Source organism: Brassica napus, chromosome C3, assembly GCF_020379485.1.
Source record: "Brassica napus cultivar Da-Ae chromosome C3, Da-Ae, whole genome shotgun sequence".
Taxonomy (NCBI): domain Eukaryota; kingdom Viridiplantae; phylum Streptophyta; class Magnoliopsida; order Brassicales; family Brassicaceae; genus Brassica; species Brassica napus.
This window is the reverse complement of record NC_063446.1, coordinates 50,028,270-50,043,103: the sequence shown is the minus strand read 5'-3', so window position 1 is coordinate 50,043,103 and position 14,834 is coordinate 50,028,270. Positions and strand designations below refer to the sequence as shown.

Below are 14,834 nucleotides of genomic sequence, written 5' to 3'. Positions count from 1 at the left end.
TAAAACCCTAGAAAAAAAAGTTGACTACTAAACACTTTCGATTATAGAACGAGACAACTAAAACTAGTGTTTCTGGACAATATGTTGTATTTCTTCTCTATTTATCAATAAAACATTATATTTGATCTATTCTTCTTGATTTACTACACTATTTATTGTTTCCGTAGTATTACGAATAATCTTACTTTATTTTACCCTAAAAATCATTAATATTACCTTTTAAATTTTCTAGTCTTGGTATATGTTTTCTTTTTAATAACATGCAGTATACATCTTGTTGACAAAATAAACATGCAGTTGTAAGATAACTTTGCTTTATTTTACCCTAAATCATTAATCACACCTTTTAAATATTCTAGTCTTGGTATCTAGCTATTTTCTTTTTTAATAACTAGGTGTTTTGCCCGCACATGCGGGCATAATCATCTTACGAATACTTATTATTTTATGTCTTATTAATCCAAAAATTGGCATTATAAACTAATATTTAATTATAAACTTTTTTATATCTTAGTTTTTTAACTTTATAATAAAAAATATTGTTTTCAGATAGCAACACAATATATATAAGAATTCTCTTAATTTTTAAATATATTTTCACAATTTTATTATATTAGTTTATAATTAATTATTTAATATAAAATATAAATTTAATATTATTAAAATAAAATGTGTGCATTATTATACATAAAATTCATTACGGGTTTTGTGAAATTTAATAAATACTCAGTTAAAAGCTAATAATAAGTCAATGACCTATATAAAAGCTTAAAACCTAATAAAATATGACAAATAAGAAAATAAAGATTTTAATATAACATATAGATTTAAATATTATTAAATCAAAATTCGTTTTTAATTATATATAAAATTCATTACGTATATTTTTTAAATTAATAAATTAGTAATTCAGCTAAAAATTATTTATAAATCAATGACTAAGCTAAAACCTAATAAAAACATTACAAATAAGCAAAATTGACTAAAATCATGGAAAACATGACAAATAAGCAAAATCAAAATATTATATATCTAATTACATATTTTATATTTATATTATTTAAATTAATAAATTATGTACTCAACTCATTATGGGTTTTGTGAAAATTAATAAATACTCAGTTAAAAACTAATAATAAGTCAATGACCTATATTTTTTTTTTGTCAGCAAACAAACAGACTCATATAGACTCTGTGAGCCAAACTGGTAGCTCCGCATCCATGTGGACTACAAACGAGGGTTGCTTTCTTGCACTGCGTGCTAGACTATCCGCCCTTGTGTTTAGCGTCCTTCGTATATGGATGAGCTCTGAGCTGTGGAAACTTCTTTGCACGATCTTGATATCTTCCAAATAACTTGCAAATGCGGGCCATTCTTCGGGTTCAGAAACCATCTTCACCAACTGAGAACAATCCGTCGCAAAAGTAACATTATATTGTCTTAAGTTCCTCATACATTCCATTGCCCATATGAGCGCCTCCATCTCCGAGTGCAGTGGGTATTGACCCGCTCTAGTATTCCTTGCTCCCATCAAACTGTCAAAACCTTCTAGAGTACTACACCATCCTTGTCCCGAAAACCGATCATTTTTCTTCCATGAACCATCCGTGAAACACCATCTACCGGAGATAGTGGGCAATGTCGCATTCATTACCAATCGGGTTTGATCAGATCCCTGTTCATTTTTAATTTGCGCCTCAGCCCAGAGGGCCGATTCTGTTTTTGCCAACTTGAGGGTATCGCGGGGATCAATATCCAAATTGCTAAAGACCTTATTGTTCCTTCCTTTCCATATATACCATAGGATCCATGCAAAATGATTATCGTCCATTGGTGGGGACACCCTCCAAAATAAATGATCCATATTTGCAAATAGTTATTGCAGGGGAAAAAATCTGGGTTTGACGGAATCCGTGACAATGCCCAAACCTGGATTGCCAGAGGGCATTCAAAAAAAAACATGATTGATGGACTCCTCAGGTGCTCCACATCGTGCACAGATCGTATCCCCTTGAATACCTCGAGACCTTAGATTTTTCTTTACTGCTATGCAACCTGTAACCAATTGCCAAAGTCAATGACCTATATAAAAGCTTAAAAACTAATAAAATATGACAAATAAGAAAATAAAAATTTTAATATAACATATAGATTTAAATATTATTAAATCAAAATTCATTTTTAATTATATATAAAATTCATTACGGATATTTTTTAAATTAATAAATTAGTGATTCAGCTAAAAATTATTAATAAATCAATGACTAAGCTAAAACCTAATAAAAACATTACAAATAAGAAAAATTGACTAAAATCATGGAAAATATGACAAATAAGCAAAATCAAAATAATTATATATCTAATTACATATTTTATAGTTATATTATTTAAATTAATAAATTATGGACTCAACTCATTATGAGTTTTGTGAAAATTAATAAATCTATACTATTAAAAGGGAAAGAGTCCTAAAAAATCTACTTAAACAAGGTTGTTGGACTATCTAAACTATTTATTATTTTTTTGGTCCAACAATTATTTACTCTAACTATACACAATTACTACTTTAATTATACGATATATGTTTCATACACCACTGGGTTTCGTTTTTTAGACTTTGAGATTTATATGACTAAACCAAATCTATACAATGATTTTCATGATTTAGTCTAACCATTCCTCTATAACAAAACAATTTTTATTCTAGGCGATCACTTTGTTTGCGTAACTCATCATCTTCGTTCGGTAGCGAGTAGAAAAACCTTAGCCGACGGAGACGTCGTCGAGTTGAAGCTTCTGGGTTTCCGAAGAATCCAGACCTTTCTTAGCACTTCTTAATCTTCCCTATGATTACAACGCGTTGGAGCTGTCGATTAGTGGTGACATATGCAGATTCTAAATTAGTGACCAGACTTACGACGTCAATTTGCGGAGGGACATCAGGTTCAATGGCGGAGGTCTTTAAGGGTGTTTTGACGTTTCCTTAGTTTCATTCTCGGATCATTTTTTGGTTGATTTGTGATTGGTTGGATAGCAGATTTATATAAAATTTACGGCCGTTTGATGAATCGAGTTGAGCTAAAGAACTTTAGTTGTTAATGTAGTTGCCTTAGTAGATAAATCTGGTTTTGATGATTAGTATATAGAGACTGATCGTTAGATGAAACCTCTCTCAGAGTGGATTCAAAGTTTGATCAGCAATAGAAGTTGGCTTAGGAGGTATTTAAGGCTGCTGGGTCTTGAGCTCAGGACCAGATATATATAATTGACAGTAAACAAAATTTAATCTAACTAAAGTTTTGGTTTGAACTATCCTTAATGGTTTTCCAAGACACGATGGGGAAGCGAATAGTGCAAGAGAATGAAACTCATATGTTTATATATCTATTGTTGCAGGTCATGTGAACTACTCAATTTTCTAGAAGAACATTGCTCCTATCAACGTGAGTTTGTATTGAGTGCTTAATGGTTTGTTTGTTTGTAACATATTTCAGCAGGGTTGTGGAGTGCCACCGAAGGAAGCTCTTGATGGCGCCATTAACACTCACTTTGGCTCTTAGAAGGTTGGTGAGAAAGATGACTGCTGAAGGTGCTGCTCTGCAAGGCTCATGATGAGTGGTTAGTATATATTTGAATTTAGCTAATTTATCTTCTGTTTTTTGTGCATATTTATCTTTGTTTTTTATATTGCACCTATTATAGATTAGAATTAATTTGGGTCAATTGGTTTTTAAGCTTCGAACATAATCTTTTTACACTTACATAGTTCAAACGTTTGGCAACATAATTTACTTTTAACATTATACGGTTATACCTATATGTTATTAAATATAAATATATAGTTATGACTATTTCTTTTTAATATTACGATTGCTACAAATATTCTATCTACGAGAACAATCATACACTATCTTTAAAAATATTAAACGAACCATACTCATATATTAGTATGCTGATATGTTCAAAATTCCAAAATCAATATTTTGGTCTATGTAAGTACTATGATATTTTAACCACTATTCCAATGAAAAACACTATTAGTTTTGGAGTGCATAACTTATGAAGTTTAATATACTACCAATTGAATATAATATACAAGTACACTATGTTATTAATTGGTGAAGATAAATTATGATAGGTAAAGCGTTAATTCAAAAATAACCTCATCACCAATACTGCAAATGAAAAATTATATTAGAATAAATTAATAAATAGTATCAAATATATTATCATTCCAAAATTAGTGTGTCCAAAATATGTGTTACCCACAAGTTATACCAAATTTGATCACTTACAGATGTGCTAACTAACTTAATATCTCACAAAATAACTAACTTAAAAATTTGAGCTTTCAAAAATATCTAAAAAGTATCATAAAATCAATTTTTAAATCTAAAATAAAATAATATTACAATAGGTAAGTAATAAAAAACTAATATTTTCATATATATTGATTTTGTTTTTCTTTCAACTACTATGTTTTCACTTTCTTCTAATCACATAATAAAAGAAATTCATCAAAGTATAAAGAATCACAAGTTTATTTAATTTTATGTAATATTGAAAAATATATGAAATATTAATCAAAAGTTTTTAAAAATGTTATCAAATTTTTAGGTTTTATCGGATCAACCGGTATCGGTCGCGGGTTGATAGCAAGGTTTTTGGATTTTTACCATATTTTGTTTCATTAAATCCAAACCGGACTATCTACGAGTCACTGGATATATTGGTTTGATCACAAGTCAGGATTGATATGAAAACATTGTTTGAAATTCAAAAATTGTAATAGACTTCTAAATTATTTATCTCTAATAAAAAGTTATAAATTCATTCAAATTTTATTAAATGGTCAACAACAAATACCCGCACTTTCTAAGCGCGGATCAAAATCTAGTACTCAGTTAAAAACTAATAATAAGTCAATGACCTATATAAAAACTTAAAACCTAATAAAATATGACAAATAAGAAAATAAGAATTTTAATATAACATATAGATTTAAATATTATTAAATCAAAATTCGTTTTTAATTATATATAAAATTAATTACGGATATTTTTTTAAATTAATAAATTAGTGATTCAGCTAAAAATTATTAATAAATCAATGACTAAGCTAAAACCTAATAAAAATAAAAACATGACAAATAAGCAAAATCAAAATAATTATATATCTAATTACATATTTTAGAGTTATATTATTTAAATTAATAAATTATGGACGCAAATAAAAACTATTAATAAATTAATGACTCAGCTTAAACCTAATTAAAACATGACAAATAGGCAAAATTACCTAAAATCACGGAAACATAACAAATAAGCTAAATCAATTCATAAATAATGCGGTAAACATCTTTAAATTGTAAGATAAGATAACAGAAACGCAACCATAGGCCACTACGTCGTGTGCCTTGGTCTTTACTTCGGTTTTATGTGTGAAAATTATAGATTAATCTCTGAAGAAAATTGTCAGTTTCGTAGTTGCTAATTAATATATTATTAATAGTAGTCGACATGGGTATCAGGATAAATGTCATCGGACAAAAGTTCTTTGCGGAAAGGCGGAGGAAGAAAAGGAGGACGAGTACACATGAGCAAAGCCCAATTAACTCCTTGGAAAAACGGGTGGCGTTTCACGGCAGATGCACCCAGAGACGACCCCAAACGTCGGATCGGGTCCTTAGCCAGTAGCTGAGAGATCAGATCCTTGGCCGCGCTTGGAATGGTTGGCTCTTTTGGAAATTCGAGGGCTCTAGCGACGATGTTTGCAAGGGTTAACTCGTGGTCCATCCCTTTGAAAGGCGTCGTACCGTAGAACAGCTCGAACATGAATATCCCCAATGTCCACCAATCCACCGCGCTCCCATGCCCTTCTCCTGCCATTCACATTTTGGATGAGTTAATATGATCTAAACTAACAAAATAATAGATCATAATGAAGTAAATTTGAAGTATACCTGAAACAATTTCAGGAGCCAAGTACTCATGCGTCCCAACAAAGGACATGGAGCGGACGTCCAGAGGCTCGGCCACAAGCTCAGGACCGTTGTTACGGTGATCAGCTTTCTTCTTACGTCTTCTGATTCTCGGGTGGAAGCAGGAGACAGCTGGGACAATACAGTTTGTGATCATGCAAGAAGACGATGTGGTCTGACGATGGTCCATTGTTTGGTTTTCGTTCTGGTCAGACGAGCCGTTTGGTAGTGCGTTTCGGTTCAGTACAATCTGTGGTGTGGAGGTGGATTCATCACATCTTAAGGAGAGATCGAAATCGGTTAGCATGATGTGACCATCTGATCGAACCAACACATTCTCAGGCTTCAAGTCTCGGTAAACAATCCCCATCATGTGAAGATATTCCATGGCTACGATCACTTCCGATACATAGAATCTAGAAATTACAAGAGATGTGGTTAGTTAGTGATGTAAACGCAAAATTGACATAAGGGTCAGGAAGAAGAAGACAGGGTAGTGAGGACAAAACGAATAATTGAGATTTGTAATAATAATTTGGAATCTTTTGTTACATATTTAGCTATTGTGACAAAACATATGTTGGATTTTGGGGACAAGAAGATAATGTTGGGTTTGGTTTACACTATGCATAAGGAACAATAATGGACCTACAAAGTTCGCTAGCTTAACGAACTCTTTTGTCTAAGAGAGTTTCTGGTGCAAATAGATTACCCAAGATTCCTCTTTTGTCTTCACGGGTCCACAATCAACAAACAACTCCACACAAAACAGTGTATAAAAGTCTGTTTTGGGTTCTTAAGAACAAGTTACAAAAGATAAACCAGAAACTTCGTGATATTTTTTTGGGTTGGACAACCTCAAATAACATAAGGTGCCACTACATTCATGATAAAAAAGATAGGTAGATTTAGTCAGGATACCTAAGAGACCTAGTAGAACTCAGTTACATGGCCAGAGACAAAAAAAAAAAAAAAAAAAGAAGGTAAAGCAAATACTCTATATACTCATATACATTAGAATTTAGTTGTAACTAAAACACAATCAAGTCACAATAGTTATAAGAAATGCCTAAACCAGTCATGACCTTTCTTTAATGTGTCAACTACTACTTGCGATCTGACATTAACTCAAGAAAAAAAAAACAGGTCTATCATCATCTACCAAGAATAAGTAGATCCGGTTTTCTAGTATATTACGTGGTAAGAGTTGGTTCATAAATGGCAATAAGTGGCTAACTCAACTAATAATAATCACTTCATCTACTACCAACCAAAGGCGGTAAAAGTAAATCCATCAACATACCACGGCAATTAAACTTTTGGACTAAGTTACAAAAAAAAAAAAAACTTTTGGACCAACCCATAACAAAAAGCCTATTATAATAAACAAAAAGCGTACTATAATTTGCATCATCGACTATTTGTTTTTTTTTGTGTGGTGTCCAGCATCCACTCTGTTCTGTTTGGATCGTCACTTTTTTCTTTTGATCAATCGATCGTCACTTTTATAATTCGTATCTACTACCAGATATCCGCTGAGTGCCATAAAATTTTAAATAACAAGAAAGGAATTAAAATGCATAGAAAACCCCAAAATGATTAAAAAAAATGTACCAAAAATATATTGTTCCCCGTCTCCAAAATTCGGTTAATATTTTTCTTTTGTAATTTTGAATATTCTTACTAAAGTGGGGCAACCCCATAAGATTATTTGAAAAGAAAATTAAAAATTCATAATAGCCACCGGTTTCAAAGGAAATGGTAAAGTTGTAATGGTTACAAATAACCTGGTTTGCTGGTATGTGCTTGTACTGAAGCCACATGCGCGCAATTAGAAAAATATTCATTTCCATGACATGCTACGTGATTCAATTAAATTGCACGGTCCCACTACAAATATACACGTGTCCTTAAACGATTTGTTAGAATTCAAAGTCAAACCCCACTCGATTTGACTTTTTAGGCAGTCCCCACAGATTGCTACTAATCAGAGCTACTACTTAGAAGATATTTATTGCAGGTGTATTAGGTTGGATCTCTTAGCGTAATATAAGATATGGTCTCTTAGCGTAACTAAAAAAGCTAAGAGACCTGATATAAAAGACGTTTCTTAGTTTTTTTAGTTAAAAACTAAAAAATACGCTAAGATCCAACCTAAAAGACCTAGAATAAACATTGCACTCGTATTGCGCGCTGCGATATACTGCCCACACATGTTACAGAAGCACACACTTTGTTAATCGTGAGTACTTCTGCCTATATAAAATAAATATATACACATAATATAAATGGCCACACTAAAGTATTTTTAATTAAACAAGTCGACAAACTTGAATATTTATTTTTAAATATCGAGCACATCAAATCAATAGAACAAATCTGGAAACAATGCTAAGTTTTGGAACACATCGGACGAGATTGCGGAAACCATATGTGCAAACCTTAATGCGGTTTCACTTAACGGGCCTATGATTTAATGATAATTACCCGTAAAACCGGCAATAATCGTGTTAGATAACGGTGCAGGAGAGCACAAAGCCATAAACTCTGTTATGTTTAAGTGTTAACTACCAGACAAATGACCAGCTGGTGGTCCCACTTCCCTGATTTCATCAACCTTCCTAATACTCCTAATATTTTTTAAAATGTTTTTGGAAACTGAATACACCATATTCAAGGAGATAAACGGAAATTGTTAACGGCGGTTACCTGACGGCGGATTCGTGGAAGCGTTTGTAAGGCTGTTTCTGACGGAGAACGTGGAGATCGCCGCCGGGACAAAACTCCGTCAGTAAGCAGAGCCATTTCGAAGAATCTATGGCGGCGTAAAGCGTCGGGAGGAAAGGATGGTCAAGCGTTTCGAGAATCTCTCTCTCCGTCTTCGCTCTACCTTCTTTGCTTCGGCTCGCGAGCTCTTTCTTATCCATAACCTTAGCGGCTAAGAGCGGTAATTCGACGGCGGTTGCGGATTTGAATTCAGCTAAGAAAACAGAACCGATGTCTCCGGCCCCGAGACGGAGACGGAATCGGAGATCGGAGAGGGAGAGAGACGATCTGAGTGAGGGAGGAAGTTTGGCGGAGGAAAAAGATGTCGCCGGAGTAAGAGCTGCGGCGGAGGAGGATGAGCGAGAGCCGGAGCTAGTGCTCCGATTCACGGTGGTTCCGGCGGAGGTAAAGCTCACACTTTGTAAATCGTCAGCCAGATCGTCAACCCATGGCTCCATTTCGGATCCAATCAATGAAGAGAGAGAGAGAGAGAGATGTGGCAATGGAGAAGAGAAGAAGTTAGTTGTGAGATTTTGCCGAGAAATAGAATCATTAGAAGATACAAAAACGATGTGTATGGCAATGGCAAAGGCTGTAATTTAGGGGTTAGATATGCCCCGTTGTGTAATTAAATCGTATTTTGGCTTATATTTTAAGCAACTATCGATAGTTAGGATTTAATAAAATTTTAATATTGTAACTAGACAATTATTACGAAATTATTTGGGACGATTTGGCTCTCCATCAGATCTTTCCTCTGTATGTTTCGAAAGAGATAAGCAAAGAGACATATAACCTAGGCCCCTACAAAAAAAAGAAAATGACGCGCACATATTTTGTGTTTGTTTTAATTCTGTTGTAACTGTAGTACTAGATTTTGATCCGCGCTTCTTAAGCGCGGATTTGAGATTTTTAATCTTTAATAAATTTTAAATCTAGTATAATTTTTTTTGTTTCACAATATAACTATTGATTTTTAATGTTTTTATTATTCATTATTTTTTATAGTGTGAGATTTGTTTGAAATAGATTTAAAGATGACATGTATGTTTTTAGTAGTAAAGATATTCATTATTAAAAATATATATTTTAATTATTGAACTGTATTAAACAATGTTTTGAAAATCTGATTGGACCGTACGATCGAACCATTCGGATCCTGACTCGCTCTTCTAACTGGTTTTGAGTTGTGCTAAAACCGAATTTGAGTTAAATCGGACCTAGTTCAATATTAAAACCCAGTTTTCACAAATTCAAGTTAAAAAAAAAATTACAAATTTTAATAAGATTTCATCAAAATTTAATATTGTTTTCTACTACATATATAAATAAATTAGTTTTAATTTTTGAATTTTTCATTTTATTTTTCATATCAGTTTTAAAATATAACATTGACATAAACTTATATCAAAATTAATTTATAGTTATACTTACATATATATAGTTGCTTAATTTAAAATTAAATTAAAATTAAGCGGTTAAACCGATTAAACCGGTCCGACCATTGACCCAGGTGCAATGTTGAATAAGTGTCCCGTTCGGTTTTCAAAACATTGTCATTAACACACAAGCTATCAATTTTAAATTAAAAATGAATTTTCCTCGCATATATTTATATCACAGTTACAACTATAAATTTACATTATTATAAAACCAATTATTTTTAGTATTGATATAGTTTTCAATTTCAGATATTAAATTTGTGATAACATTTCATAAAAAGAGTCAAGAAATACATGAATAACATATCACTTAAAAAGTGCAATGAATATTGTTAAGTTTGTAATACAAAGGTATGCATCATATGTTCGATAATTTATATGTAGGGTCCAAAAATATGTACATTAATATTAATCCGTTTGTTATGACTATTTCCTTAAGTTATTTTCTGTATTAAGAAAATAATAATAAAATCTTTACGTAAAATATCTTTGTTAGTTACAATATCTCTTTTTGTACTTTAAGGAAATTATGAGTTGATGTATGGAATATTACTTTGGCTTAAAAATAGGCTGAATTATGTGGTGTTAGTCTAGCTAATAGGTCCAAACAACCTTGAATAAGTAGATTTTTTAAGAATGCTTCTCTTTTAATAGTATAGATTTTATTCATATAACAAAAAGGCTAATTACTATCATCAGAATATACATGGTCCGAATGATAACTGCGAGATTGGTAAATGCAAGCGATACGAAATTAAAATGCAATACAATTTAACTGCGGTTCATGTGTGTCGGACCCAAATTCAATCCGTAAAAAAGGCCCAATGGGCCGAATTCATTAGAGCAACGACCTCCTACAAACTCGAAGAGAAGTGGAGTCGAGATTAACGGAGGAGGTTAAGATTATCACGGAGGAGATCCGCCTTTAAAGGAAGGAGAAGAAGAGGAAGAATGGATGTTCGAAACCCTAGAGCTTACGCACATTACACACGACCTCGATCTCTCACTATCTCATTCTCGATACTATGTTCCTAGTTCTTAGTTATTGTAACCCGATATCTTTGTTATTGTTGTATTAATTGAATCCTTATCAATACAGTCTATTTTTTGTCAACCGGAATATGATTATATGTTGTGTTCTGAAGATATCGTTGTTCAAGTTATTTTTTCCCTAATCTTTTACAAACAATCACTACCAAATATCTAATGTGGGTTTTATGATCCACATTTTGGCACCGTCTGTGGGGAAGAGAAATGGAAAACATCCTTGCTAAGAACCCGATATAAGGTTCATAAGCACGATCATGGATCTGAACCAACCATTCAAAAGGGGAAGCGATAAACGAATCAATACGGACCGACCGACTAAGAAACAGCCTAAGGTCACTGATTTCAAACGATCCGTCATCTCGCAGGAAAACTTAACTCGAGACGAACCCGACAAAGGATCGCGCCAGTCCAAAGGAGCAGTCCTGATTAGCGACGAAATCATCTTCTACGAGCACGAAACACTGAAACTCGACAAACCGCACCGCATGACAATGCTCTTATCATTGAGCTAGAGATAGGCGGAACAAGTTTTCCAAAGAGACTGGTCGACACTAGAAGTTCAAGTAACGTCCTTTCACACAAAGCCTTAACGTCAACGAATGGTGCCTTAACGTCAACGAATGGTCACAATCCCCCGGTGACACACGGAATATCGCCCTTCGTCAGCCTCGATGGAGTTACAGTAAAACCATTAAGAGATGTTTCGCTAACCGTCAAAGCATGTGACCTCCAATATGAAGTTGAGTTTGCAATAGCGAAACATTATATCCCCTTCGACGCCATCCTCGGGTAATTCTGGCTACGAAAGATGATAGTCGTATCCTCGATCTACCATCAATGTGTAAAGTCCGTCTCTCCTACCGGAGAAAAGACCATTTGAGGGAGCCAGAAATCTTCGCGAGCTTGTTATATGAATGGTTTCTTAAAAACCCGACCTCTAGAATCAAAGCAACCAGGAACACGCAACCTCTCGATTCGAGATACCGGAAATAATCTAGCCTGATCCATCTCACTATACGATAGCACCCCAAGAAATCTGTAAGCATTGGAAATGATATCCCTCGAGAAGTAAGAGACAGCCTCATGTCCTTCTTGAAACAAAATATCCAGACGTTCTCATGTTCGGCATAAGACATGCCAGGGATATATATCAAGAGTACCTCACACGATCTAAACGTGGACCCAACATTTAAACCAGTAAAACAAAAATAGAGGAAGTTATGTCCCAGGCGAGCTAAAGCAGTCAACAACGAGGTCGATAAACTCCTAAAGATCAGATTGATCAGGGAAGTACAGTACCGCGATCGACTCGCCAATCCCGTAGCAGTAAAGAAGAAAAATAAAAAGTGGAGAGTTTGCATCGACTTCACCGATCGGATTGTGTTACTAACTCCACATGTATGTCATAAAATTATTTTTTTAATAGAATTCTTCATCTCGATAGGATTCTTTTAATTTTTTTAGTTACCTTCATAAATTTTTCATGCGTTTCTGACTCATAATTTTTTACTTCCTCCAAGGCATTTTGCATATTATTTATCATTTCCTTTCCTTATTGTAAATTTGTTCTCCTCCATATCAAAAATTTCATTTCTACATTTCTGGTTTTCACTATTCATGTGTTTGTCCTCAGTTCTCTTTCCAACAATCTCCTTGCTATGGTATCCATCAATTGTAACGCCCCGAACACCCACAACTAATGGGCCGCCCACGCCCGCTCTCTCACTCCGTGGGTCCCATCCTATCTGACGAGCGGTGCATTAATTTTTTGGATGGCTCAAAATCCTTTTTTATTGAACCTACAATCACCACATGACTTTTCTCTGTGCTTTGGCCTCACTTACACGGTATCACAAATCACTTCCCGACAGGTCACCCATCCTTTCACTACTCCAGCACAAGCACGATTAACCCTGAAGTTCTAAATGGATGTGTGACGGAAAAGGTAAGTGCACTTTGGTGACATAGGGATGTTACAATTCACTTCCTCTCAATGAATGCAACGCCCTCTTGCGCCCAAGATCGTTACCCATAGTAGTGTGAGCCTTCACAGACTCCACACACATCTAGGTTCGGCTCTGATACCACTTGTAACACCCCGACCGCCCACGGATAATAGGCCGCCCACGCCCGCTCTCTCGGCATGTGGGCCCATCCCATCTGACGAGCGGTGATTCAATTTTCGGATGGCTCGAAATTATTGTTTACTGACCCTGCACTAACCATATGATCTTTCTCCATGCTTTGGCCTCACTCACGCGGTATCGCGAATCACTTCCCGATAGGTCACCCATCCTTCCACTACTCCAGCTCAAGCACGCTTAACCCTGAAGTTCTAAACAGATGTTTGACGGAAAAGGTAAGTGCACTTTGGTGATATAGGTAACCAAATCAATTCTCTTAAGTCTTTCCATATACCACAAACTCAGATGCTACAATTATTGTAGCAACCCTCCCCGTGTGCTCCAGGCTGGCTCTGCAAAGCACCGACCCTAACCCCTCACATGTGAGCGATAAGCTCCTCCAGGTAGGTTATTAGTGCGCTTGGGGTTCATCGAACCCAAAATCTCAGCTTTTAACAACCCTCCCACAAGACAGGTTGTCCCCAATTGATCTGTAGGTGACGAGTTAAGGTCGGTGCTCTGCAGAGCTAGCCTAGAGCCCACGGGGCGGGTTGTTATAATAAAACTCTACTTTTATGTGACAACCCGTCCCGTGGACCCCAAGCTGGCCATGCAGGGCACCGACCCTAACCTCTCTCACCTGTGAGCCCTAAGCTCTCCCAAGTAGGTTATTGGTGCACTTGGCGTTCCTCGAACCTAATACCTCACCCTTTAACAACATTCCCACAAGAGAAGTTTGATGTTAGGAGTTTTCAAGGCTCCTAAGACAAATGTTGTAGTATAGTGAATGTCGAACCAGTTCTGAGGGATATCAAAGCACTGAGAATGCAAGTACTCACTTAATCTAAATGCAACCAATGATTTAGATGGGTTTTAAGCTATGACTAAAATTAGAAAGCAATAACAGAATGATACTTTCTTGACTAAAGGAAAAGAGAACTCATGGGCATAGGGATTAGACCTTGGGTGATCAAGTATCGAACTTAGGATGGCAAATGATCAATCAAACTATCAACCTTAAGCCTAGACACAATTCTAAGAAAGCTCTATGTCTAGATGAATGCTCATTTGCTAACATATCTCAAACATCAAATGTCTTTGGTTGAATAATATGAAAGCAATCATTACTAACAAGTCTATTAGCTATCTTAGCATCTTTAACAACAAATGTCTTTGGCAAAGTATACTAAAAGCCTAGGAGAGTTGTCTCAGGCATTTCATCAAACACCTTTTGGGTGGGAAATGTCTATTGATCAACTTTTGAGTGGCCAACTCAGAAGATGCATTATCAATACTCTAATAGCAAGGAACAAGAATGATCTACACTAAAACATCCTAGAACTAACCTAATCACCCTTGATCTCCCTAACCCATGAATTCAAAAAGGTGATTACTTACTAATCTCCATGATTCCTCTTAAACCCATATTAGATTCCAGATTAATCATGTAGAGAAATAGATAAGAAATCAAC

At 34.7% G+C, this 14,834-nt stretch overlaps 1 protein-coding gene across 1 annotated transcript; it reads right to left on the bottom strand.

Annotated features, from left to right (window-relative positions):
- Positions 1–5,433: 5,433 nt before the first annotated feature.
- On the bottom strand, positions 5,434–9,392 carry LOC106396900 (serine/threonine-protein kinase D6PK-like). Its single transcript, XM_013837407.3, has 3 exons — positions 8,691–9,392; positions 5,964–6,397; positions 5,434–5,882 (listed from the first exon to the last, which is right to left on the bottom strand). The coding sequence occupies exons 1-3, from the start codon at positions 9,203–9,205 to the stop codon at positions 5,506–5,508; spliced, it is 1,326 nt and encodes a 441-aa protein (XP_013692861.2). The 5' UTR covers positions 9,206–9,392; the 3' UTR covers positions 5,434–5,505.
- Between the last annotated feature and the right edge of the window lie 5,442 nt (positions 9,393–14,834).